The following is a 23,852-nucleotide window of genomic DNA, read 5'->3' on the forward strand; positions in this document are numbered from 1 at the left end:
AGCACAAAGACTTTATTTACAGTTTCATATAATAACCAGGTCCAACGGACCTAACATAAAACGAATTTATGTTAATTTTACCAACCAGCGTCCTCATCGATCATTTAATAGACATATATCTATATTTTGGAAAAATGTAAACATTATTGCCAAAATCGTCATACTATACATCCCATACTCGTGTGATCATAACAAACGATTCCAACGATCGAAAAGGTTAAGCTGGTAAAAGAGTGCTACGTTTTGGTCTATTTTCTTTAGCCTTAAATTATATATTAATAAAAAAATTTCAATGTAAACTCAGTGAACAACAGCTGGTATAATCGATATTTTTTTACATAAGTAGTCTTCCTATTCGTTCTTTACAAAATGAGAAATTTGTGGGTTAGGTGTCTTCTACCGTGCTTTAAAGTTCTCTACCCAGAAAATGTACACGTCTTGTCAGGAATCCGCTCCAGGAGCCTGGGGATATTTCTCCTTTGCCCTTCCCTACCCCCGCCCAAGAAATCTGTCCCGTTGGACCAAAAAAAAACCCTACGATTTATGTTCACTGAACAAAACAGCATAGCCTTTAAAATCATTTCCTGAAAGGTCGTTATTAGAATATGAAAAAATCCAGTGTCTTAAAAATAGAAGTATTTCAGGACACTTATTCGAAATATATAATAGAGAATTTTTTTCTTTTTTTTTTTTTTTGTGGGAGTATACGTGTGTGTGTGTGTGTGTGTGTGTGTGTGTGTGTATTCACATTCACACAGGGCCTAAACAAGCAATAGCAAGTTAGATGAGGGCTTCAACTCTTCAGAAACATCTCATTATGTGAAGAGTGAAGTGGCTCTGTAGGGAGCATTATGGAAATATCTGGGTTTGATTTAATGAGGCTCTTCACATTGGTGGAATATCAACTTAACAGAGAAAAGTCTACCCGGGGCGTCCAAGTTACCAAAATGAAAATTGGCAATTGAGATGATAAGAAAGTGGCTTTCTTGTGCGAAATCACTTCAGGTAACAGAGATAACATTAAATAACATACATTCTATGCACCAAGAACAATGTTTTATGTACCAAGTCTCTTATCTGTCTCTTCTAATGACTTCCCTTAGCGGGTTGTTAGTACTTGACAGCAGGTCTCTGTGCGGGGAACTTTTTTCCAATTCCACATTCAAAGGAGGTCCATCAGAGAACATGATTGGCAATTTTCGTCATAATCTGCACATTATTAGCATCAAAATTGACATGGCAGTAACACTGGTGGTTTTTGATGTGCCTTTCTTCAAGTTCAAGGAAGTCCCTCCAGTAGCAGTGGTTTGGTATAGCAGGTCTCAGTTACCCAGTGGTGGCTTTTCAGAGGCAAAGGCGCGATAGACATGCGTGAGAAACACATCCAAGAGGCGTTTTAGCCAAGACGAGAGAAAGACGCTAAGAAAAAAAATCAAATTTAGAAAAGTGTCTGGAAGGTAAACGCTTCGGGACGACAGCCTACAGCTAGAGAGATTCAAGTATTTCCCAGATAGCGTGGATTATGGTAGTTAGAAAGCGTGAGCTTAAAAAAATGCCTCTCCCCGTCCTGTCAATCTCACACTTCCCTTCCCGTTACTGGCCCGGCCGCGGCAGCCTCGTTAGCTACCGCTTGTCGTACAGAAACACGCGAGACGCTTCCCCTTTAGTCGAACTCAAACCGAAGAAATAATAATTAAAAAAAAAAAAAAAAAAAAGGTCGGAAACACATTCCCTTCCGCCGGCTCCCCCTCCCTGCGCCCGCGGGCCGCAGCCCCGGGGAGCCCGGCCGCGGGCAGCGCCCGGCAGCGCCCGGCAGCGCGGAGCCGCCTCCGCGGGGGCGCAGGAGCCGCGGAGCGCCCTCCCCGCCGGCCCCCGCGCCCCTCCGCGGCGGGGCGGTCAGCAATAGAAAAATAGACGGAACTTTTTGGCCGAGGCCGGGGGGCGCCCCCCGGCCCGCCCCCCCCCCCCCCCAACCCCCCCCTACAAAAGGCCCCCCGCCCCCGGGCCCGGGCCGGGGGTAGTTATCTGGTGAGCGGCGCCTCCTCCCGCTGGTCCGGCGAGGCGACGGCGGCCTTGCTGAGCACGGCGGCCGAGTAGGGCAGGAAGCCGCTCTCGGAGCGCTGCCCCGCCGCCGTGCAGGGGAAGTCGGCGGCGGCGGCGCCCCGCGATCCCAGCGCCGAGGCCGCCGCCGCCGCCGCCGCCGCCGTCTGGCTGCTGTGGCAGCTGAGGCAGGAGCAGGGCGCCGAGCCCCCCGGCGGCCCCGAGCCCGCCGCCGCCGCCGCCGCCGCCGCCGCCGCCGCCGCCGCCGAGGCGGCCGCGCTGCTGTTGAGGCCGGCGGCGGCGGCGGCCGGCGCCTGGTAGAGGCCGGGGTGTCGGAAGCTGCAGAGCAGCTCCGGGCGGGAGTAGGGGTGCGAGAGGGCGCGGAAGGTGTCCAGCGGGCGGATGGAGGTGGCGAAGGGCGCGGCGGCGGCCCCCGAGGCGGCGGCGGCGGCGGCGGCGGCGGTGACCCCGACGTGCGGGTAGTAGTGGAGAGGGACGTGGGAGTGGAAGGGGTAGGGCAAGCTGCCCGTGGCCGCCGCGTGGGTCATCATGTAGGTGTAGAAGCTGGGGTCGGCCGGGTGGGGCCAGGACATGGCCAGGCGCTGTCGCTTGTCCTTCATCCGCCGGTTCTGGAACCACACCTGCGCGGGGAGACAAGCACAGCGCGGTCTCAGCTCCGCTCCGCGCCCCGCCGCGCCCGCTCCCGCCGCCGGCACCGGCACCGGCACCGGCACCGGCACCGGCACCGGCACCGGCACCGGCGGGCACCCACCGACACCCAGCGCCAAGGCCACGCCGCGGCCGCCTCCTCGCTTGTGGAGGACCCCTCTCCTGCCCGGAGCCACCGCCTGCGGCCTTGGCCGGGGGGCAGCGGAGGGAAGGGCCCCCCTCGGCCCGGGGGGGGGGCCCTTCGATCTGAATAAACGTTTTGCACTCGAGTCGTGTGTCCGTCCGTCCGCACCCCCCCCCCGACAGGACTGTGACTTTACGGTATTGACGCGCTCATCCCCCCGTGTTTAACAGCCGCCTTTATTTTCTCTCCCCTCTTCTCTTTAGGAAATACGCTAAGGCGGTAAGAACTGACGAGGGGAATACATAATGACCAATTTTTTTTCAAAGCAAACGAAAAGCCTTCGGTGCGGCGAGGCCAACGGGCCCGAGGGGCGATGGCAGCGGAGGGCCCGGCGGGTCCTTGGCCCGCAGAGCGACGCCGGCAGCCGGCCCGGGGGCGGCGGGCACGGCGGGGCCGCGGCGGCTCGGCGGGGCGCGGCGTACCTTGATGGTGGTCTCGGGCAGGTTGAGGGCGGCAGCCAGCTCGCAGCGCCGCGGCCGCGACACGTAGTTCTCCCGGTAAAACTCCTTCTCCAGGCGGGCGATCTGCTCCCGGGTGAAGGCGGTCCGGTACCGCCGCACCTGGTCGGCCCCCGCCGCCGAGCCGCCCAGCGCCCCGCCGCTGTGCAGGCTGCCGATGGCGGCGGCGGGGGCGGCGGCGGCGGCGGCGGGGGTGCTGGGCGCCGGGCTGCTCTCCGCGTAGCCTGCGGGGCGAGCGCAGGGGGGTGAGAGCGGGCGGCGGGGCCGACCCCCAGCCGGGCCGGGCCGGGCCCTGCGCGCCCGTCCTTAACGCCAGCTGTCACCCGTACAAATCACTGCTGCTCACAGAATCGATAAAGCTGGATTTGGGGGGCGGTTGGGGTTTGGTTTTTTGGGTTTAGGGTTTTTTTGTTTGGTTTTTTTTAGGGTTTTTTTTTTTTTAGTCACTCCCTAACGGCGTTATTCTCAGCAAGCGGGGCGGGTTTGGTGACCGCAGGGCGGCCGAGCCCCGGGGAGAGCGGGCGAGGGCAGGGGCCGGGGCTCGGCGCGGCTCCGCCAGGCTGCGAGGGGCCCCGGGCTCGCCGCTAGCCTTTTGCCCGTCGACTGCGCTACTTATTTTCGTTTGAGACGTACGAAATAAGAGCAGCCATAAAAGCCATTTTTTTTCCCCCCCGCTCCAGCGTTACGTCGAGGGTCCCTTCCTTTCTCTGGCACATTTGACAAAAAAGGCATGCACTGTGGCCCCTAGGAAATCCAGCGCTCACCTGGCTCCCCCTCCCCAATTACAGCAATAATAACAACCATCGTCCATCACCATGCCCCGCAAAGCGGGAAGGAGACGAGGCTGCTTCAAACCCTCTGTTATAAAGAGGGGGAAAGTGAACAATGCCCAATTACCTCGAGGTGGACACAGGACGGCACGTTGCATGTACACAGAGAAGGACACACACAGACAAATATGGACCGTTTCCTCGCACTCCTCTCTCTCTCTCTCTCTAATTTAATCTATGTATGTACGTACTCATACACACAGCTCGAGAGACGCCGAGAGCCCCAAGAGCGCGAGGAAAAATAAGGAGAAAGCTTTCCCTAAATATAGGTGGGTGGGTATTTGTGCCCACAGATATTCTGGAGATATATCTACGTACCAATGGATTTGGGCACGTACACACACACAGAGGCACGCACACCCCCAAGAGCTGCCCGGGCGGTGTGTCTCGGCTATCGGGATAGCGCGGTAATCGCAATAATATTTTACAGCCTGGAGCTCTGTCTTCGCGGAAGAGAGAGCGCCGGTGCAGAGGCGAGCAACTTTGGCGGTGGCGGTGGGTTTGCTGGGGTTTCTAAAGGCGGTCGGCAAAGTGCGGGGCTTAGATGGAGATGATAAAGGAAGAGTTACCTTTGTTACTGTTTTCCTTCAGCTGGGAGGAAGTCAGGCTGGCTGGGGAGCGGAGCGCGGAGCAGCCCACCTCCACATCACTGTTCATATCTGCCTCTTGAGCAACTTCGGAATAAAGGCTGATTTTCTTCCTGCTTTCCGACGGCGGGATTTCGGAGGAGACGGTGCTTTCACTGCTCGGATGCTGAAGATTGAATAAAGTGTCTATTTCAAATTTGCCTTTGGCGGAGATGTCCCCTATAGCGCTGTGCAGGGAGGCGGCAGTCAGTCTCGGGCTGAGGCGACCACTGTGCGGAGAATTTTCAAGGGCCTCCAGCACCGCATTTCCAGCTGAGTCTGACAAATTCGAGAGCCTTTTGCCAGCTGTAGGGCTGTGCAGCCCTCTCTCCATCAGGATCATCTCTTTTCTTATTCTTTCCATCATCTCAGCTTTATAAAAAATGTCAAAGTTGCAGGGCTGGTCCTGTACTAATGATGAGCTGCAGCAGGGGCTAATTCACATTCAGCCCGGCAAGTGTCTCTAAATATTATTATCTCTTTTTGAGGGAGGCGTAAAAATTGTGGGATGCCAAAGCGAGGGAATGACTGGTCAAAATGACCCATACATCCTTTCTAGCCCGAAATGTCATTCATCAAAAAGTGGTGCTCGTCATTAAGGTACGAATGACGCTGTTCGAATAATCATTTATTGTAACAGGTTTATAAGCAAATAAATACAAGCTCCTGTCAGTGGATAATGAAGGCGGCTTCAGAGCAGACAAATATATCCAGGTGGAAAGAAAGAAAGACAAGAAGTGAGGAGTAAAGCTCTTGTCCTTAGCTTGATCAGATCTTGCTTGAATTGCTCTGGGGTTTGGCCTCTGGGGTGGAATTGACAGTCTGATTAATAAAATGAGCTGTGCAACATTTCCCCCTTCATTTAGGTGCATCATTATGCTCTGATTTTTGTTTTGTTGCCTTTTAGGTCCTAATGATGCAGCTTCTTTCTCATTTGTCCTCGGACAGAACTACACGCTAAATGTTAGATAATGCTTTTCTTTATTATTATTTCTAAGGCGGATTTTAGATCACGACGCGAGGAAATGCTGGAAGAGGACCAGAGGACCGAGAACCTCCTGCCGCTGATATCTCTTTACTTTTTCCTCCCATTTCCAGACAGCATTAGTACTTTTATTTAGGAATATACACTCACACCCCCACGCACCCCCTCACACGCGCGAAGCTCATACCCAGACTTTTGTAAGACCGCTGCTGCCAGCACGCACCGATTCGAGCGCACCTACAGCAGTTGCCTGGAAATTAAAATATTTATTATAATCTAAGATATTGTAATTCTAACATATTCTTCTTCGTTGCGTCCTTAAATATGATCTCATTTTTACTTTCTATAATCCCGCTTACCGACGAAGCCAGCCTGCGATTTTTCTCCCCTCTGGGACAATACTGGCTGCAGTACGGTATGACGGGGGAGGAAATAACCGAAGGACTTCAAACGCATTCGTGATTTAAAACACTCCGCGGCCGTGCCGTTTCATCCTCCCGGCAGGTTTCTCTCCAGCCCTCTGCTTCTTCCCTCCCCACCGCCAATGAAGTCTTACGCATTCAGAAATTAACAATAACAATTTAAATAAGTGATGGAGGGGGGTTATCGCCTACAGGCTTCGAGCTAGCAGAGACACCGCCTCTAGCACCCTCTCTCCAAAGTTACCTGTGGCTCAGTGAGCTCATCCCTCCGCTCTTTGCCGGGTGCTGCGGGGCGCAGCGTCGCCGCGCTGCTGGGGACAGGGGCTGCCGCGCTCGGCAGACGTGACAGTCGGAAAGTCTCCCTTCAGTGATAACTTTGCTAGTAATAATGACGCTGATGGCAACCATTTAAACGAAGATAAATCCTTTGTCGTCAGCATCTCTGGAGTGCTCTTCGATAGCTGCCCAACCTTTATTCTCGCCGGGTTTTTTTTTCACCCACATCATCTAGTATTTAGACCCTGGGAATCTGAGTTTCATCGCCCGGAGAAACACCCCAATGTTTCCTGTGATTAAACGCGGGTTTGATTTTTTGCGAGGAGAGCCGTTCCTGCTAATGTTAGTCACACACATCCCCTAAGCTCTTGTGCTCTTGCGCATGATTCATAGCTTGAAAATGGGATACTTGTCAGATTTTTTTTTTTTTAATAACGTGTTAAAGTCTCCCTAAACATTCCCCCAAATATTTAGGAAACATTCTAGGCGTTGTTTGCAAAATCCAGCCTTCCATTAATGAGCGTTTTATGTCAGCCCTTTGAAATGCGAATTTAGACTGCAGTGTGGTGTCCTGCGTTTTACAGCCCCAAAACCAGACCAAAGTAAATATCAACTTTTCCTTGCCCGCGGGCGCGGCGGCGGAGCGGGCCGGTGCGGAGGGGAGCGGAGCGGGGCGCAAGCGGCGGGGCGGCGGGCAAAGCCCGCACACGGTTCCCCCCGCCGCCCCCCGGCCGGGCCGGGCGCGGGGGCCGGGCGCTGCACTGCCGGCGGCACGGAGGGTGTCCCGGCTGCACGGAGGGTGTCCGGGCGCGGGTCCCGCTGAGCGCGGCCGGGCGGGCAGCCCGCACCGCACCGCACCGCTCCGCACCGCACCGCTCCGGCCCGCCCGGGGCCACGCAGCCCCGCCGGGGGCCCGCACCCCCCGCTGCCCCCGCCGCGCCCGGCTCGGCGGCAGGCGGCGGGCCCGGCGGGGCGGGAGGCGGAGCGGAAGCCTGCGGCCGGGTTTATTGCTGTCGTTTGGCGCCCTCGTCTGTTTTCTTAAAGGCTGTAACACGGCGAGCATCTTTCCCCCCCCCGCTCTTTGGAAAACCGCAACCGAGATACCACGTCTCCGAGGCACTCGTGTGCGCACACAACCGAAAGCCGGCACGACTTCAGACTCCAGAAATGTTAGTGCACCACTAAAAAGGAGGGAACGCTTTTTACGTTATTCGGGGCGGATGGAAAAGACTATTTGAAAAGCCTCAATGTGAGAAAAATAAGCTACACGCAAGTGCGGCTGTGAATGATCTTTATTGCTGTTATTTTATATTTTGCACCTTTTAAATAATACTGATTCCGTTGGTTATGTACAATGTATCTTAAAATATTGCTACATTCATATGCAAGGGAAATAACATGTCATAAAAGACGATAATAATCTTCCATTAAGTAGATGTGAGGTAACAAAACTGTTTCCCGCCATGCAGCTAATCAGTTCACCCCAAACCGTCAACCCACTATTAAACTAGTCATCTGCTATTTATATTCCCAGCAAACTATACGTATTTACTGCACCGATGTTTATAGGGTTTGGTTTTTTTTTTTTTTCCCCCAGAAAACAACAGCACAACCTAAAAACCTTTCGGCATATGCTTATAGTTCTTCAAAATTAACAGCTCGGCCTAAAGAACCTCCGGCATTATAACGACATTAGCGGGCAAAGGGGGAGGAAGTTACAGAGACCGCCGAAATATGCGAGGTTTTGTTAGGCGCTGTTTACTCAGTTGTTCTTGTAAGTTTAAATAGCTGCTTAGGCGAATGGCCAAGCTCCCTTTCATTTTTACCTTTAAAGTTATTACTCGAGGCATCAAAGAATATTTCAGTACTCGTTTATTAAATCCGAGCCGGGAAAAAGAGGTCACGCAACTTAATTGAAACGAAGTTCGTATTAAATGAGCCAAACAACATCTCGGCCCGGCTTTTCACCACTCCGAGCGTGCTTGGGAAGACGGACAGGAATATCTGCTTCCTCCCCCCCCGGCGGGGCCGGCTGCCAACAGGGGCCCGGGGCGGCGCGCAGCGCCGGCGGGTTACCCGCGGCAGCGCAAGGTCTCCGGGAGGGGCCCCCGCGGGCTCTGAGCAGGCGGCGGGACGCGGGTCCCGGGACGAGCGGGGCGCGGGGGCCGGTGCAGGTGGGCCCCGACGGGGGGGCGGGGGCGGCCCCGGGGGACCCCGCGGGCCGGGGCCGCGCAGCGCCCGCGGCTGCGCCGGCGGCGGGCACGGCGGCGCCACCTGGCGGTGCAGCGGCCGCACTGCGCGGCGGGCCCGCCGGCGCTGCCCGCCCTGCCCGCGGCCCTGCCCGCCCTGCCTGCCCTGCCTGCCCTGCCAACCGGCTCTGCCCGCCCTGCCTGCCCTGCCCGCGGCCCTGCCTGCCAGCCCTGCCCGTCCTGCCCGCGGCCCTGCCCGCCCTGCCCGCCGGCGCTGCCCGCACTGCCCGCGGCCCTGCCCGCCGGCCCCTCCCGCCCTGCCCGCGGCCCTGCCTGCCCTGCCTGCCCTGCCAACCGGCCCTGCCCGCCCTGCCTGCCCTGCCTGCCCTGCCTGCCCTGCCAACCGGCTCTGCCCGCCCTGCCCGCCCTGCCCGCGGCCCTGCCCGCCCTGCCTGCCCTGCCTGCCCTGCCTGCCCTGCCAACCGGCTCTGCCCGCCCTGCCCGCCCTGCCCGCGGCCCTGCCCGCCCTGCCTGCCCTGCCTGCCCTGCCTGCCCTGCCCGCCCTGCCCGCCCTGCCTGCCCTGCCTGCCCTGCCAACCGGCTCTGCCCGCCCTGCCTGCCCTGCCCGCGGCCCTGCCTGCCAGCCTTGCCCGTCCTGCCCGCGGCCCTGCCCGCTCTGCCCGCCGGCGCTGCCCGCCCTGCCTGCCCTGCCAACCGGCTCTGCCCGCACTGCCCGCGGCCCTGCCTGCCCTGCCCGCCCTGCCCGCGGCCCTCCCTGCCCTGCCCGCCGGCGCTGCCCGCCCTGCCCGCCCTGCCCGCGGCTCTGCCCGCCCTGCCCGCCCTGCCCGCCTGCCCTGCCCGCCCTCCCTGCCCTGCTCGCCGGCCCTGCCCGCCGGCGCTGCCCGCCCTGCCCGCGGCTCTGCCCGCCCTGCCTGCCCTGCCCGCACTGCCCGCGGCCCTGCCCGCCCTGCCCGCCCGCCCTGCCCGCCGGAGGCCGCCTGGCATCGCAGCTCCGCGCCCGCGCAGCGGCTGCCCCGCGTCTCTCGGCACGCACCGCGCTCCCTCTCAGACCCGGCTCTCCCCCCCGCCGCACAGCCGTCGCACATGTAAAGGGCCGGTCTCGGGGCGTCTACCTGCGTGTTCTGCCCTGATTGTCCGTGAAATGTCACGCGAGAGCGGTGGGGGACACGAGCCCAGCGTGTCCCCGCGTCAGGCGGGCCCTGCGGCACCGTCCCTCCCCACGCTATCCCGGCTGAGACCCCGCGGGCGCCCGCTTTGCGAGGAGGTTAATGATTACATGATGTCTTCTGGGGCTGCCTTTGCACACAAACAGGTTTTAATCTGAGCGATAAAGCGTCACGCCAAGCTACTCGGCCGATGTTTCCTTTTGGGTCGCAGCTGCGGGGCAGGCCGGCCAGCTCGCCCCCGGGCAGGGTCCCCGCGGTCCCCTCGCTGCTCTGGAGCGCAGAGCTGGGAGTCAGGGAGCGGCCAGCGCCAGCCCCTGACCCGAGCGCTCAAGTTCAACGCCCGCGGTGCTGAGCCGCCCGTAAGCGCTGCGCCGAGGCCACGCAGGGCGTCCCGAGAAAACTTTCTCCGACTCGAAATGGATTTTTTTAAGGCTGAAGTAAATAAAGAGATGAGAAGCTGTGGCACAGATCTGGATGGAAAAAATAGTTTAACGATTTTGCCCGCGTTGCTGTTAAACCTTTTCATTATCCTAACTGGGGGTGGGGGAGTTTGGGGTTTTTTTTAAGGGGTAGGGGAAAATGAAAGCTCTTCTGTTCTGCTTAGCTATTAAAAGTCCACGCAAGTTAAAAGGTAACAACGGAACGCAGTGGGCATGGGGGAAATTTTGGGGGAAATATAAGTCGATTGTTTTTCTCTTCTTTTGCGTTCTCTGTTTGTTCTAGAGGAGTTTCTTTTTTTTTTTTTTTTTTTCCCTGCAGCAAACACGAACAAGAGAATCTACTTCCTAAAGACACAGTTACCGACAACAGATTCTGGCGAGGGAGATGACGAAAAAACTGGGTTGTTTTTCCTGGGAGAGACCAGGCGAAGGACAGACAGCAAATATTAAAAGCCTGTGCTAAAAGCTTGAGTGGAGTCCTAACTGTGTTAAATCATGGCAAATGTATTTGAGGAAATGAGATAATTTCAGGGTGAAAAAAAAAAAAAAGACCTGTTTTTTTTCCCCGAGGGGAGAATACAGCCACTTTCTGCAGTGATGCTGCCTAGCTCGTGTGTTATGCAGATTCCCGTGCGATGTGTCAATGGAAAACGTAATGCTGCTCCGCGGGTGCCCAGCGCCCCGCGGAGCCGCTGCCAAGCGAAGGCAAGGACTGTCCCGCAGGCAGAAGCCCGGCAAGCCCGGCACGTCGCCCTGCCTGCCACGGAGAGAAGCCTCGATGAGGACTGTCCTCCCCGGGCTGGGGAGGCTGCGGGCTGCTCCGGGCCGGGGCAGGGACCGCAGCACGACCCCCGGGGCCGAGGGTGCGGGACGCGTCCTGCCACTTGTAAACCGGGTGGATGCTCTCAGAGATCCAACCTTGGCTCATGAGCTCATTATTTTTATTCGCGTGCATAATATCCTGCCGTGCAGGGCAGTGCTGTTTTCTACACCCTCCACAAAACGGCTCATTATGGAATTGAAGCTGTTGGTCATAAACCCGCCCAAAGACACAGTTTTCTGGGACACCGAGGGGCTCTCGCTGGAGCAGAGGTCTCGGCAGGGCTGAGGTCTTCTGCGGGCGTCGCCGCGGCTGCACCGTGATTTGCTTTGATGTAACGGAGCTCGAAAAGCTCCGAAGCCCTGTGCTTTAGGTGCTCCTTTCTTTCGGCGGCCTTATTTAAACTGTCGTGACGGGAGAGAAAATTTCACCGCATTTGTTGCAAGAGGAAACACAACGGGAGATGGGAATACAAATGGAAAGACGTCCGGAGATAGAAAGTCTCTCGTTTCTCGGGACTTCGGCGTGCTAGCAATGTTTTCACTAGAAAGCTGCGTGCAAGGACATAAAAGGATGAGAAACTTGTGCCTCCACAAACCGTCCTCTTAATTATGTAGGGTTTCATGTCCTGAGAGTAAATACTGCTTCGGCTTATAACCGAGCGAAACACGTAATCACGTCTGGCTCACTTCTTAGCTGATTATGAAAGATCAATAGCAATTAAGTGGTTAGAGCTAATGAACGTGAACTCGAGTTTGCCATCCGGTTGTTGCTGTGATTACTGGCACCCGTTTGTCATTCCTCACCCCGCTCCCAGAAACTGCCAACGATTAGGACACCGGCCAAAAAGCAGGGCTGGGGGACGGGCGGCTGCTGCGCGACCTGCCGCGCTCCCGCTCGGCCCCTCCGCGCCCGCGGCAGCCCAGCAGCCCGGGGGACCCGCCACGACCTGCCCGGGCTGCTCAGGAAGGGCACCCCCAGCCCCGAAATCGTCTCAGCACTGAGTTTCACCTCCACGGCGGCTGTCTCTCTTCTCTCCTGCGCCTGAGACACCGTCGGGCCAGTAAACATGGCCCCAGCTATATGCTTTTCAGCGGGCGCGGAGCTTCCCTGCCCTTCCCCGCGGAGCTGCCGCCTCTTCCAGCGACTTGGTGCCCTCCGCGCCCGAGAGAGGGTTAAGCGTCTGCAACACGCAACTGCGGAGCGACAGGAACCGGCCCAGAGGGGCAGGGGCTGGGGTTGGGGCTGGGGTTGGGACTCGTCTTCAGAGCTTTCTCCATTTCCAGCTCTTCGCGCTCCTGCAATTTCCATCCCGGCTCAGCGGGAGAGTCGAGAGAGACGACAGAAGGATTTGCCACAGTCTTGGGAAGTCACCCCCAGAACAGCCGTCAGCATAAGCAAACGCTGCGTTTTAACTAGGCTGCCTTACCACGACACGAACTGACATTGCAAGGGGAAAAAAAAAAAAAAACCCACATCTAATGAGCACCAGGTTTAGCATCTTGCTCTGAGCACAGACACGGTGTCTTTTCCTGGCTGGTAGCAATATCTGGGGAGCTAAGGTGTGTGTGGGGGGGGGTGTCTCCAAGAGCTCAGTAGAGCCAGGGGATCCCTATAACAAAGCCCTTCTCCTCCATACACCGCCGGGAAGGAGGGAGGGAGGTGGGGAGGATGGGATACAAAGACCGTGTCGGGTTTTTTCCCTCTGCCGCAGACACAACAATGAGCTGGGGAGGGTCTCGCCGGGGATCCGGTCAGACCCCTGCCCGGGGCTTCAAAAAGGGCCCCTGCCCGCGGCTTCAAAAGGGCCAGCGGAGGACCAAGGGTCCTCCGCTGGCCCTTTTGAAGCCGCGGGCAGAAGGAAGGCGGGGGGGGGGGGGATGAAAGCGACAGGGGCCAGGCTGGCCCGGAGAGGCATCACCGCCGCCCAACCCCTCCCCAGCGCCGGAGCCGCGGCGGGGCGGGGGTGGGAAGGGAGCCGGGGGGGGAGGTGGGGGGGGTGGGGGGTGCCGTCGGTGCGGACCGGGGGGCTGCGGGGCGAAAGGGGCAGTGCGGGCAGCGGGAGGGTCACATGTTTCGACGGCAGCCTATGAGCAGCCCCCCGGGCTGCGGCAAACTAATCTGGAGCCGGCCGCCCCCACCCCCGTCCCCCCTCCCAACCTGGACTTCGTTTTTATAAACGTACCGCCAGGATCCAACCTGTTGGAGGCAAATAACCATTTGCATCATGCCCGGCCGGGGACCGAGCCGCCGCCGCCGCCGCCCGCGATGTGCAAGGCCATGAGCAAAGCAGCGAGCTGGGAGATGGACGGACTGCGCGGCGACAGCAGCGGCGGCGGCGGCGGCGGCGGCGGCGGCGGAGCCCCCGGGCAGTGCCGTAATTTTCTCTCCTCGCCCGTTTTCGGGGCGGCGCACACGGGCCGAGCGGCCGCCGCCGCCGCTGCCGCCGCCGCCGCCGCCGCCTCGGGGTTCGCCTACGCCGGCGGAGGGGAGCGCTCGGGGGCGGCGGCGAGGCCCGACCCCCCGGCCAAGGACTGCCCGGGCTCCGCCGCGCCGGCCGCCGCCCCCGCGCTCGGCTATGGGTATCACTTTGGCAATGGATACTATAGCTGCAGGATGTCCCACGGGGTTGGGATCCAGCAAAACGCCCTGAAGTCTCCCCCCCATGCCTCCATTGGCGGCTTTCCCGTGGAAAAGTACATGGACGTCTCCAGTCTGACCAGCACGAGTGTCCCCGCCAATGAAGTCTCCTCCAGGGCGAAGGAAGTGTCCTTCTACCAGGGCTATACAACCCCCTACCAGCACGTTCCTGGGTACATAGACATGGTCTCAACGTTTGGCTCTGGGGAACCGAGACACGAAACATACATATCAATGGAGGGCTATCAGTCTTGGACTCTGGCTAATGGCTGGAATAGTCAGGTTTACTGTGCCAAAGATCAGACACAGAGCTCACACTTTTGGAAATCGTCCTTTCCAGGTACGAGAGGGAGAGAAATGGTCTGAGCTGAACCCCCCCCCGCGCCTCCTCCGCCTGCCCGTCCCCTCCCCCGCCCCCCGGGCTGCAGGGGCGGCCTGCCGAGGTGGACACGCTGCACAGACACGCACAGAGCGGAGAGAGACGGGGGGGGCGGCGGATTTTCCTTTTTCCTTCCCCCCCCCCCCCCCCCCACCCCCGACCCCCGAGGAAACCTCACCCTCTGCTTTCCACCCCGCGGGACAGACCCCAGAGTCCCCCCGCCACCCAGCGCCAGGGCCCCGGACCCCCGTCCCGCGGGCGCCGGGGCGGCCTCGGGCTCCTTCTCCCGCTGCTTCCCTCGGCGGCCGGGTTTGTATTCGCGTTTGCAGTTTGCAGGACGACGGCTCGAAGGCTTGCGCTCCTCTGCCTCTCCGGCTGGCGACTGACCCGGCCCCAGAGCACTTAAGAGACTGCGAGTAGTGAGGGCACAGAGGCACAAACCACATGCAAACAAACCCGGGGAAACACACACCAAAGCGATTTCTGTGTGTGCGCTGCCAGCACCGACCTGCTCTCGGCCCCCCAGCCAATGCCCCCGCCGTCCTGCACGCTCGCGAGCGATGCATGCCTGAAAAGTGATGACAGTCCATCAAGGTTTTGGTGCTTTACTAACGTGCAAATAATGTGGCAGTGTAAATAATAATAAACTGTAAACAACCCGGCATTATTTATTTGCCCGTGAAAACCAGTGCCCAGCAAGTATCGGTTAAGCTTTAAACGCCTGTAATAAAATTCTAATTTTTCACATAATGTCTTTTACAATAGGGGACGTTGCACTAAACCAGCCCGATATGTGTGTCTACCGGCGTGGGAGAAAGAAGCGAGTGCCGTACACAAAACTGCAGCTTAAAGAACTCGAGAATGAATATGCCATTAACAAGTTCATTAACAAGGACAAGAGGCGAAGGATATCCGCAGCCACAAACCTGTCTGAGAGACAAGTTACCATTTGGTTTCAGAACAGGAGGGTGAAGGATAAGAAAATAGTCTCCAAACTGAAAGACAATGTATCTTGATCTATTAGTTGCGGACAGTGATGGATATAAAAACTCAATTTACGACCAGCTAAAGACTTTTGGAAAGACTTGAAAATATATTTAATTTTTTTTTTCCCTCCTTCCAGCGGTGGCGAAATTTCGGGAATTGTTTTCCATGAAAGTCAGCGTTCTTCTCTCAGCGGAAGGGAGTGCTGACAAATCTTGAATTATAGTTCTGTTTCTTCCTTTTGAAAATAATAATAATATTAATATTAATTATATTTTCTGTTCTTCCCTCTAGGCCAGTATAAACGAATTTAAATATGTTGAACGGTTACAGTTATAACTTTCTTAAATGCTTAACTCTTTGGGGTGGTTTCTGTAATTTTTTTTTTCTCTGAACAACAGCCAGTGCCAAAAAATGTCAGTTTTGATTTGGTATCGTAAACTTCAAAACACGCCGAGTGGAAAAAAAAAAAAAAATCAATCGGAAAACGCAAGAAAGCCAGAGTCCGGACCCGTGGCAGCACCCGGCTGCTGCCAAAACCCGTCGAGCCCACCGGGACCCGGAGAGAAGCGCGAATTGCGTGGAGGGGTAACGTCTGCAGCCGGATTTTTAATTGCTTTTTCGAGGGAGGGAGAATCTCTCCGAGCTGTTGCGGGGCGCAAAGCACAGTCCCAGGCAGGTCCCACCGCGCTCCCCGCTTCCGCAGGTTTGGGTTTGGCTTTTTTTTCTTTCTTCCTTTTTTTTCCCCCCTCCCTTTTTTTTTTTTTTTTTCTTTTTTTTTTGCCGCGGTTCGTTTTCAGTGGAAGGATTATCATATTTCCCGGCTGAAAAAGGAGGCGCCTGTTCCCGGGAAGGGTCGCTTCGGGGCCGGGCGGGCGCTGCCGGCGGCGGGGGATGCGCGGCTGGGCGCTCCGCGGAGGCGCAGGTCGGGGCACCGCGGGGACGCGCTTTCGGCGGGACTGATGGGCCGGCTCGTCCTGCAGCCCGGGGACAGGCTGCCGCTACAGAGGTGTGTATAAACCTGCGCAGACCTTGTGTAAAATGCCTGCTCTAGCCTGTTTGTCCGGACAAGCACAAGACTCTTCTCCTTCCTCCCGCCACGGCGCTTAAAAAAAAAAAAAAAAACAAACCCAAACAAACCTCCTGGTCGGAGAAGTGAAGTTCACCGCTTACTTTTAATTTACAAAAATAAACGGGTGTTAATGACAGAAGCAATAAATAAGTAATTTCAAAAGATGCCATAATTTATATAGGCCGAAAGGCTAGGATTTTGTGGATTTTTTTATTATTTTAAAACTAGTGTGCATGTTATGATATACACAGGGTGCTCAGACACGCTAGTCAACTACTAGGAGAGAGAAGCGCTATCCTCTCTGTTAATGTGCCTCGTCTAATTATTAAAATGTGTGTGTTCCGAACTAGTATTATTTATTATAATATCCTATTGCTCTAAACACTTTGATTACCAGTGTATGTGGGTAAGCCATACGGTAAGCCTGTTTCTCCATAAACCATTATCTTTTTTCTTGTCTTGATTTAAAGTCTGCTTTTACTTTGTGTTGGAAATATGGGTTGAACTTCCAAGCTGTTAACGATGTTGCCAAACCGTTGCCGAACCGTCTTTAATAAAACGATTTCTTTTCGATATATGTAAAGAGAGAGGAAGAAATTCGCCTTCTTTTTGCAGCAGGGCGTTTCGCGGGCTCCAGGCTTGCCTGGGATCTTCCCAGGGCCACTCACAGGACGCGGTTCTTGGGAAGGGAGAGGCGGCTACGATGGGATGCGAGGCGCGTTGAAGGAGGGAAAGGAGCATCCGAGAGCGCCTGGCCGCTGGGGAAGGGCTTTTGGGGAGAAAGAAATGCTGCCGGCGAGAAATTGCCGCGGTGGGAGGCAGGGGAGGGTCCGTCTTTCCCCTCTCCCCTGACCCCGGCCCTGCCTGCCCGGTGCCCGGCGGCCGAGGGCGGCCCAGCGCCCTTTGTTTCCCCTCCCAAGCCGGCCCGGCACTTGCCGGTGCCCCGGCGGGGCTCCAGCGGGGGGTTATCTTCCGCCCTCTCCTTCCTCTTCCTTCCCCTTTCTCTTCCGCTTGCACGTTCACGGCGTTCGAGGCGTTTATTTTCCCCGAACGGAGGGGAAAAAGTCCATTCCGGAGCATTTCAGATTTTATCGCAAAGTGCATTTTTGTTCTGGGAAAAGAGGAGGCTTGTGGGGCACGTCGTTTAGGTACCCGGCACGGCCCTCTCTGCTGCTGCAGCCTTTTTTTCTCTGAATGTTTTAAATTCTTCTTGTCCCCCCTCCCTTGGCACTGCCCCCCCTCCCCACCCCACCCCACCCCCACCCCACAGCACACATACTTCTGTCCTGTTAATTCTGGAGAGGTTTTTCCTCCCAGCGAGGCTCCCCGCAGGCGGAAGGCCGGGCGCTGCCGGAGCCCTTGTGTTTCCCGGCCGCGGGGCCGTGGCGGGCCGTCCCCTTCCTCCTTCCAGGCTTAACCTTTGGCTCTGCCGGTCTCCCGGCCCTCAGAAGATGCAGCTTTGCCACCGCCAAAGCTCCCTTCCCAGGGCAGGAGGAAACCCGAACTGGCTGGCAAATCGGTACCAGATGGAGAGGAGCCGCCTTTTCATTTCTTAACAACGTGCAGGAACATTGAGACACCGGCGGCTGCGGCCAGGGCGGCGGGCCGGGGCACATCAGCCCGTCCACCTACCAACGCAAATTAAAAGGGTTTTCTAAGCCTGGAGCAGGGGCACTGGCGAGGGTTACTCAAAATCCCCGTGCCCAGGGCCTGGGCTCTTCCCAGGACGCAGGGACCCGGCCGGGCCCCGGCGCTCCGCGCTCCCCGCTCCGCGGGCGCGGAGCCGGGCTGCAGCCGCGCAGCCCCAGCTGCAGCCGCTCACAGCCGCCCGCGTTTAGAGAAAAGGGCATTATTGCAGATAATTAATATGTACCTCGACAAAGCGAACTGCAAATGCGCAGTGGCACAATGATGCATTGCAGGCCGGCCGGCTCGCCTGCCCCGCAGCTGCCATGGAGCTTGGCTCCTGTCAGGCAGCGCGATTTCCCAGCCATGTCTGAGGCAATCCTGCCATCTCCTGGACAACCCCCGGCATAGGCAGGGGAAGCCTTCCCCTCGCTCCAGCAGCCGCGTTTCCGAGTGATAAATGAGCGAGGGAGACTACTCGGTCACACGCAGAGCAAGCTTCGTCTGTAAACTGGAAGAATACGCCAGTGAAATTATAGCGTGTGGTCAGCTCTGATGTTCAGGCCGATCCGGTTGCCTATTTAAAACCAAAACACACACACACACACACACACCCCCCCAAAAAAAAAAAAAAATAAGAGCGGAAAGGAGCGTGTGAAAGCAGCCCTCCAGGTCGCTCTGTTCCTCAGCGGTGATATTTCCTGTACAGACACAGGCAGGGGGACACCCGCGGCATTAAAACACCGCCCCCCAAACCAGAAGCCGGCTGTGGCTGGAAAAACCAGCCCAAGTCCGTCCGAGGCTCTCCGCACCGCGGCAGCGGCCAGCTGCCCCTGGAACAAGATGTTTCTGTCAGGTCTTTTCCCTGCAGATTTAAGCACAAACATCGCTTTCCGCAGCTGTGAGTGTCTCCAGCTACTCCAGATTTTGCTTTTCATATTTTTTCGCGGTATTAATTAGCAATTACAGATGAGTTGAGCATTAATTGAAAGCTCTGTTTTCTCTAACCCCATAAAAGTTAGTTTGAAGTGTCACCTTTCTTTCCGGTAACTGGGAACTCACATCCATTCCTTGTGTTTATTGCGGGCAAAAATATAGTCTTTGAACACAAGACGTTCTTTCTGGCTTCCGAGAACCGAAAATCAGAGTCAGCTTTTTCGTAAAAGGCGATTATGAAAAGAAACTATGACCCATCCTCTTGGGGAGAAAAAAAGCAGAAAGCAAGTAAGCTAATAAGAGGGAGATTCAATTGGTAGACATAACTCAAACAATAAAAATTAAAGGCAGTGGTCAGTAATATCCTCCAGCGGTGCTTGTGTGGTCCTGTGTGGTCTAGGAGAGAGCAATCACTTAAAGATTTCTTCCAGGGCAATGAAATTACTGCAGAATTTACCTCATTTTCCCATTAAACAGAAAGATGAATTTGATTAGGAGAATGTCAAGAGGGGCAGCGTCTCTGATCTCGGCGTAGAAATAAAACCAAGATTAAAACTATGATTAACAGGACAATAACACGGAAAATTAACCCTACCTGTTAACTAGGTTCAAGTTTTTAACCGAGGTAATGAAAGCGGCCAGGTCCCGGCATTAAGGCTCTGCTGGAAGCTGGGCTCGCTCACTCGCTCAGACCGGGGGGGACCCTTTTTGGAAAAGAGGCCGGGGAGAGGCGCGCCCGGTGCCGCTGACGGACGGGCCGCCGAAGTCCCCCGCGGGGCTGCGGGGCGGCGGGGCCGGGAGCGGCCGGGAGCGCGGTGCCCGCGGCCGCCGCGGAGCTCGGCTGGGCTCCAGAGCGGGGTGCTCCTCCCCGAAACCCCCGGCCGCTTGGCCCCTTGCGGGTGTCTTTGGGTGCAGCCCGCGGGGCCTCGGCTTGCCTGCGTGGGAAGTGCACCGTCTCCCCACCCGCACGGTTTGGGAAAGGACACGAGCAACCTCCTGTGAGGATGCTCTCAGATATGACTTTATTCCTACTTACTCCGGTGCTACGGGGAAAATCGGAGAGATAACGGAATAACTGGGCTCTTGTTTGATCTCTCAAAAATGTGGAAATATGTAGACCCACCCCCCACCCCCCAATAACACTGTAATAACACTGTAGGGGACAGTTTCCCCGTCAGGGGAGAAAAATTCCACATACGCAGCTCGGGAGATGGCAGCGGGGTACCCAGCTGAGACTGATTCTCCTCTGCCCACCGCTGCACTCACATCTTCTCTGTTGCACAGCAGACCCGGGCATTTTCTTTCTTGCAGTCTTTCGATTCTCTTCATTTATTTATTTATTTTTATCTCGGTGGGTTGCTCAAGCAATTCCGTGTTGCTGCTGCCGTTATTCTCGGTTTGTTGATGTTTGGTTGGTTGTATGTTAAAGACAAAATAAACCCCGGGTTTTAGAAGCGTTGTTTAGAAAACTTGTCTTCGCTTCAGAGTGAAGATGAAAGGTAAAAGGGATAAAAAGGGCAGACGTGCGGACCTAAGAGAATACTAGTCGTTAGTGTGCCAGAATGACGATCCTGGTAATATCCGATCTATTAAGATTTTAATTGCAAGCATATGCAGATGCATATCATGTTGCCCGCAATTAAAACAAACGCGTATATAAACCGGGCAAAACAGGCGTTCTGCGCGCACACAGGCACAAGGTGTACTCGCCTGTACAGGGGCAGAAATACAGACGTGTGCCCTAAACAGTCCCATCTCCTTCCCCTCAGTGGGAAGGAGCCGTGGTAGGTCATTCCCAGCCCGGGTGCACACTCTCGCCGTGGGTAGAGTTTGGAGCTGCCCGGCGCAGGGCTGGCCCGGAGGGTGCTGCCAGCCGGGGGGCACGGCCGGCCCGGGGGATGCGCCCGGGGCTCCCTGGCCCCTCGGCGACTCCGCAAATGTTTGTTTTCCCCTCATCTTTCCGCTCGCGGCGCAGCTTTGCCAGTCAGCCCCGGCCACTTTTATAGAAGCGGAGACCATGTTTTCCCCTCCCCCTTGCGAGCTCGGTATTTTCATATTCCAAGTGTTATCATAAGACTTTTAAAAAGGGGGGAAAAAAAGACAAGGAAAAAAAAAAAAGGGGGGGACTCTGTGGCTCGGTGGCTGGAGGCGGTGCTGAAATTACCGGCTTTGAAGAACCTGTCTGCAAAGTTTCGTCCAATCGTTTCAGGCTTTCCGCTTATTCCCTGTTGTAACTAAATACTGCTGTAAGAACAGCTGAAGTCCTTTGTTGGAAATGTGTGATCGCAGTCTCTACAGATCTGGCTACGTTGGTTCTCTCTTGAATTTGCAATCTCCAGATTCCTTTTATTTTCCTAATTTGCGGGCTAATGGCAGTCAATTGGCGGCTCTGCCCACCATTTCCTACCCCCGGAGCTCGATCCCCTGGACTTGCTCAAGTTCGTGCGCAGCCCAGCCGCAGAGCCACGCGTTCAGCGGCGCGGCGCAGCCTTACCTCCCCGGCTCCGTTCCAATCAACATCAGCTCCAACGGCAACAAAGAGTGCCTGGAAGACAACAATAAATATTACGCCCACGATGCGAGCTCCAAACAAGAGGAGAGATGCAGGCAGAGGCAATCTTTCGCAAATGACCCAACTGTTACTCACGCAGCCAACTTAAAGCCCGTAAAGTATGACCACTCGAGCCTGCAGAGAAGTTTGCATGGCTCGGCTGCTCTTTTTGAAGTGAATTCCTGCACTTCCAGCTTAAAGGAGGACATCAAGAATTCCGTCAACTTGAACCTGACAGTTCAGCCCGCAGCAGTCCAGTCATGCCTCAGACCTTCAGTGCAGGATGGTATGCCTTAAATATCTCGCTTTAGTTAGAGGCGACCTAGCGATGCTTGCTTTCTAAGAGATGCCTGTAATTGCTTTGTAACCCCCCTGTAACCCACTCGGAGCGGTAATCGCTTAATCCGACTCGGAGGTAGATAGAAATCGTGCTGTCAGGCGTGCTTTGCCAGGTTTGCCGACCTAGCCTAGCCCTGTTGTCTTGCGGGTTTTTCTTGCGTATTCTCTTTAATGCCCAGACCTGATCCACTAAATTATCGACGTGTTTGTTGTAGGTTTGCCTTGGTGCCCCACCCAGGGGAGATCAAGAAAGAAACGGAAACCTTACACAAAACAACAAATTGCTGAATTGGAAAACGAGTTTCTCCTCAATGAGTTTATTAACCGACAGAAGAGGAAAGAACTATCAAACAGACTGAATTTAAGCGATCAGCAAGTTAAAATTTGGTTTCAGAACCGGCGGATGAAAAAGAAAAGAGTAGTAATGCGTGAGCAGGCGCTTTCTATGTACTAGAGCAGAGTCCGCCCGTTCCTGCATGAACTTGTGCCCGGAGTGTTCACCCCTAGAGTAGAGCCGTATTCGCGAGTGAAACGCGGGGAGTGTGGGGTTTTACCATTAAAACCAAGTTCTCGGAACGCGTAGGATCCCTGCGTAAATTGGGAAACGCTGAGTTCTTAGCCAGAGTGAAGAAGACGAGCCAGACCAGCACGGAAACCTGTATTATCAGCTTTTTACCTTTCTTTCTCCTTTTATATAGATTTTGTCCTGCTTCTTACCCTCTCTTTCCCCGGAGAACGAGCGGCGCTAAACTAAAATCGATTTCTTTTATCTGTATGTAAACACCATTTTGCAGCAAAATAAAGGAATAACGCCTAGTAAAGACGTCAGCTCTGTGAGTCCCGGCTGCTCCCTTCATCTGCTGCCCTGCACGCCAGGGCGAGCCTGCGGCGCCGGCTTGTTTTGTGGTTTGGAGTAACCTGCTCGAGCAGCGATGGGGGAAAGTGGTTAACAAATAAACCTTTTCTTTTTTTTTTTTTTTTTTCTCCCCCCCCCACCCCCCGCTCGGAGCTGCAGATCCGGCCGCAGACCGGCGGAGCGGGCACGTGACACCCGCGCAAGGCCCCCGCGTAACCTGCGCGCCGGCTCCGCGCCCGCCGCTCCGCTTGCGGCCGCCCGCCCCGACGGCGGGGCCGCCGGCGGAGGGGAGCCCTGTGCGCCCGCCCGGCGGGGGGGGCCGCCGCCCCGGCTGCTCCCCGGGCGCAGGGGAGAGGCTCCCCTCTGGGGAAGGGGATCCCCCCCCCTTCCCCTTGGCCGCCGGCCGGGCCCCGGCGGGGCGCGGGGTCCCGCGGCGGCAGAGGGGCCCCGGGCCCCGGGGGGGCGCGGGGTCCGGCGGCGGCAGAGCGGCCGCAGGGGCGGGCGCGGGCGGCCCTCCCGGCGCCGGTGCCGCCCCAGGTGGCCGGGCCGGGCCCTGCCCTGCCAGCGCCGCTGACTTTGGCCTTGTCCAAGCGCTGCCCCAAGCACACAGGCGCAGGAGAGCGGGCGGCCCGGGGTAGGGCAGGGCTGGGGGGGAGCCGGGGCCCCCCTCTCACCCCGAGGTGCTGCAGGCGCAGGAGAGGGGAGAGCCCGGAGGTTTTGGTGGGTTTGATTATTTTGTGAGACCGTCCCCATGGCCGTTTCCGCAGAGGCTTTTATGAGGGGAAGGGGGGGAACGCTTTCGGTTTTTTTTCCCAGATATAAACCTCAGAGGATAATCCAACCAGAGGGGTGGGAGCATTGCCCAAGCCGTTTGATTATGGTTTTAGGACGAGAATGAAATCGATTTTCCCCGCATCTTGCTGACAGGCTTTCTCTGCCGGGAGCCTCCAGCCTCTGCAGCACCAGAGCAGTCAGGCTGGCCGGAGCTGCAGAGCCAGGGGAAATGCTAGATATTGCCTTGGTCCGGTACTTTCAGAAAATTTAAAAAAAAAAAAAAAAACAAAAAAAACCAACCCCAAACGCCAACAAAAAAACTCTCACGGAATTTTAGGTCCGGATTAAAACGCCTTTTGGCTGCAATTTCCACCCAAATCTGTTTCTAATGAAGAGGCGTTTCCACACGCAAAACCTTGGGTTGCCTCTCCCAACAGTAATAATAATTACGCTGGCGGAGGCTGCGTTATTTTCTGGTATATATAAGCAGGCTCAGATATGGTTGTTCGGGGCGTATGCAACAAGGCTAAACAACCGCAAGGAACGGCGCAAAGCAGCTACCTATTTAC

General features: G+C 56.4%; 3 protein-coding genes across 3 annotated transcripts; 2 read left to right on the top strand and 1 right to left on the bottom strand.

Annotated features, from left to right (window-relative positions):
* Positions 1–2,021: 2,021 nt before the first annotated feature.
* EVX2 (even-skipped homeobox 2) lies at positions 2,022–5,174 on the bottom strand. The gene is made up of 3 exons (XM_075711527.1): positions 4,751–5,174; positions 3,316–3,575; positions 2,022–2,681 (listed from the first exon to the last, which is right to left on the bottom strand). Exons 1-3 carry the CDS (start codon positions 5,172–5,174, stop codon positions 2,022–2,024), a joined length of 1,344 nt encoding a protein of 447 aa, XP_075567642.1.
* An 8,220-nt stretch (positions 5,175–13,394) lies between these two features.
* On the top strand, positions 13,395–15,161 carry HOXD13 (homeobox D13). Its single transcript, XM_075711384.1, has 2 exons — positions 13,395–14,106; positions 14,911–15,161. Exons 1-2 carry the CDS (start codon positions 13,395–13,397, stop codon positions 15,159–15,161), a joined length of 963 nt encoding a protein of 320 aa, XP_075567499.1.
* Positions 15,162–21,038: 5,877 nt separating this feature from the next.
* HOXD12 (homeobox D12) lies at positions 21,039–22,107 on the top strand. Its single transcript, XM_009485834.2, has 2 exons — positions 21,039–21,600; positions 21,869–22,107. The coding sequence occupies exons 1-2, from the start codon at positions 21,039–21,041 to the stop codon at positions 22,105–22,107; spliced, it is 801 nt and encodes a 266-aa protein (XP_009484109.1).
* Positions 22,108–23,852: the final 1,745 nt, after the last annotated feature.

The sequence above is a fragment of the Pelecanus crispus genome, chromosome 5, assembly GCF_030463565.1.
Source record: "Pelecanus crispus isolate bPelCri1 chromosome 5, bPelCri1.pri, whole genome shotgun sequence".
Classification (NCBI taxonomy): Eukaryota; Metazoa; Chordata; class Aves; order Pelecaniformes; family Pelecanidae; genus Pelecanus; species Pelecanus crispus.

What these genes read in the sequence shown, in the direction of transcription:
- HOXD12 (XM_009485834.2), top strand. Translation starts at nt 21,039, where the DNA reads ATGTGTGATCGCAGTCTCTACAGATCTGGCTACGTTGGTTCTCTCTTG. An exon ending in CAGACCTTCAGTGCAGGATG is followed by an intron (nt 21,601 to 21,868) that starts GTATGCCTTAAA and finishes TGTTTGTTGTAG; the next exon opens with GTTTGCCTTGGTGCCCCACC.
- HOXD13 (XM_075711384.1), top strand. Translation starts at nt 13,395, where the DNA reads ATGTGCAAGGCCATGAGCAAAGCAGCGAGCTGGGAGATGGACGGACTG. An exon ending in TTGGAAATCGTCCTTTCCAG is followed by an intron (nt 14,107 to 14,910) that starts GTACGAGAGGGA and finishes CTTTTACAATAG; the next exon opens with GGGACGTTGCACTAAACCAG.
- EVX2 (XM_075711527.1), bottom strand. Translation starts at nt 5,174, where the DNA reads ATGATGGAAAGAATAAGAAAAGAGATGATCCTGATGGAGAGAGGGCTG. An exon ending in GAAGGAAAACAGTAACAAAG is followed by an intron (nt 3,576 to 4,750) that starts GTAACTCTTCCT and finishes CTCGCCCCGCAG; the next exon opens with GCTACGCGGAGAGCAGCCCG. An exon ending in TGCCCGAGACCACCATCAAG is followed by an intron (nt 2,682 to 3,315) that starts GTACGCCGCGCC and finishes CTCCCCGCGCAG; the next exon opens with GTGTGGTTCCAGAACCGGCG.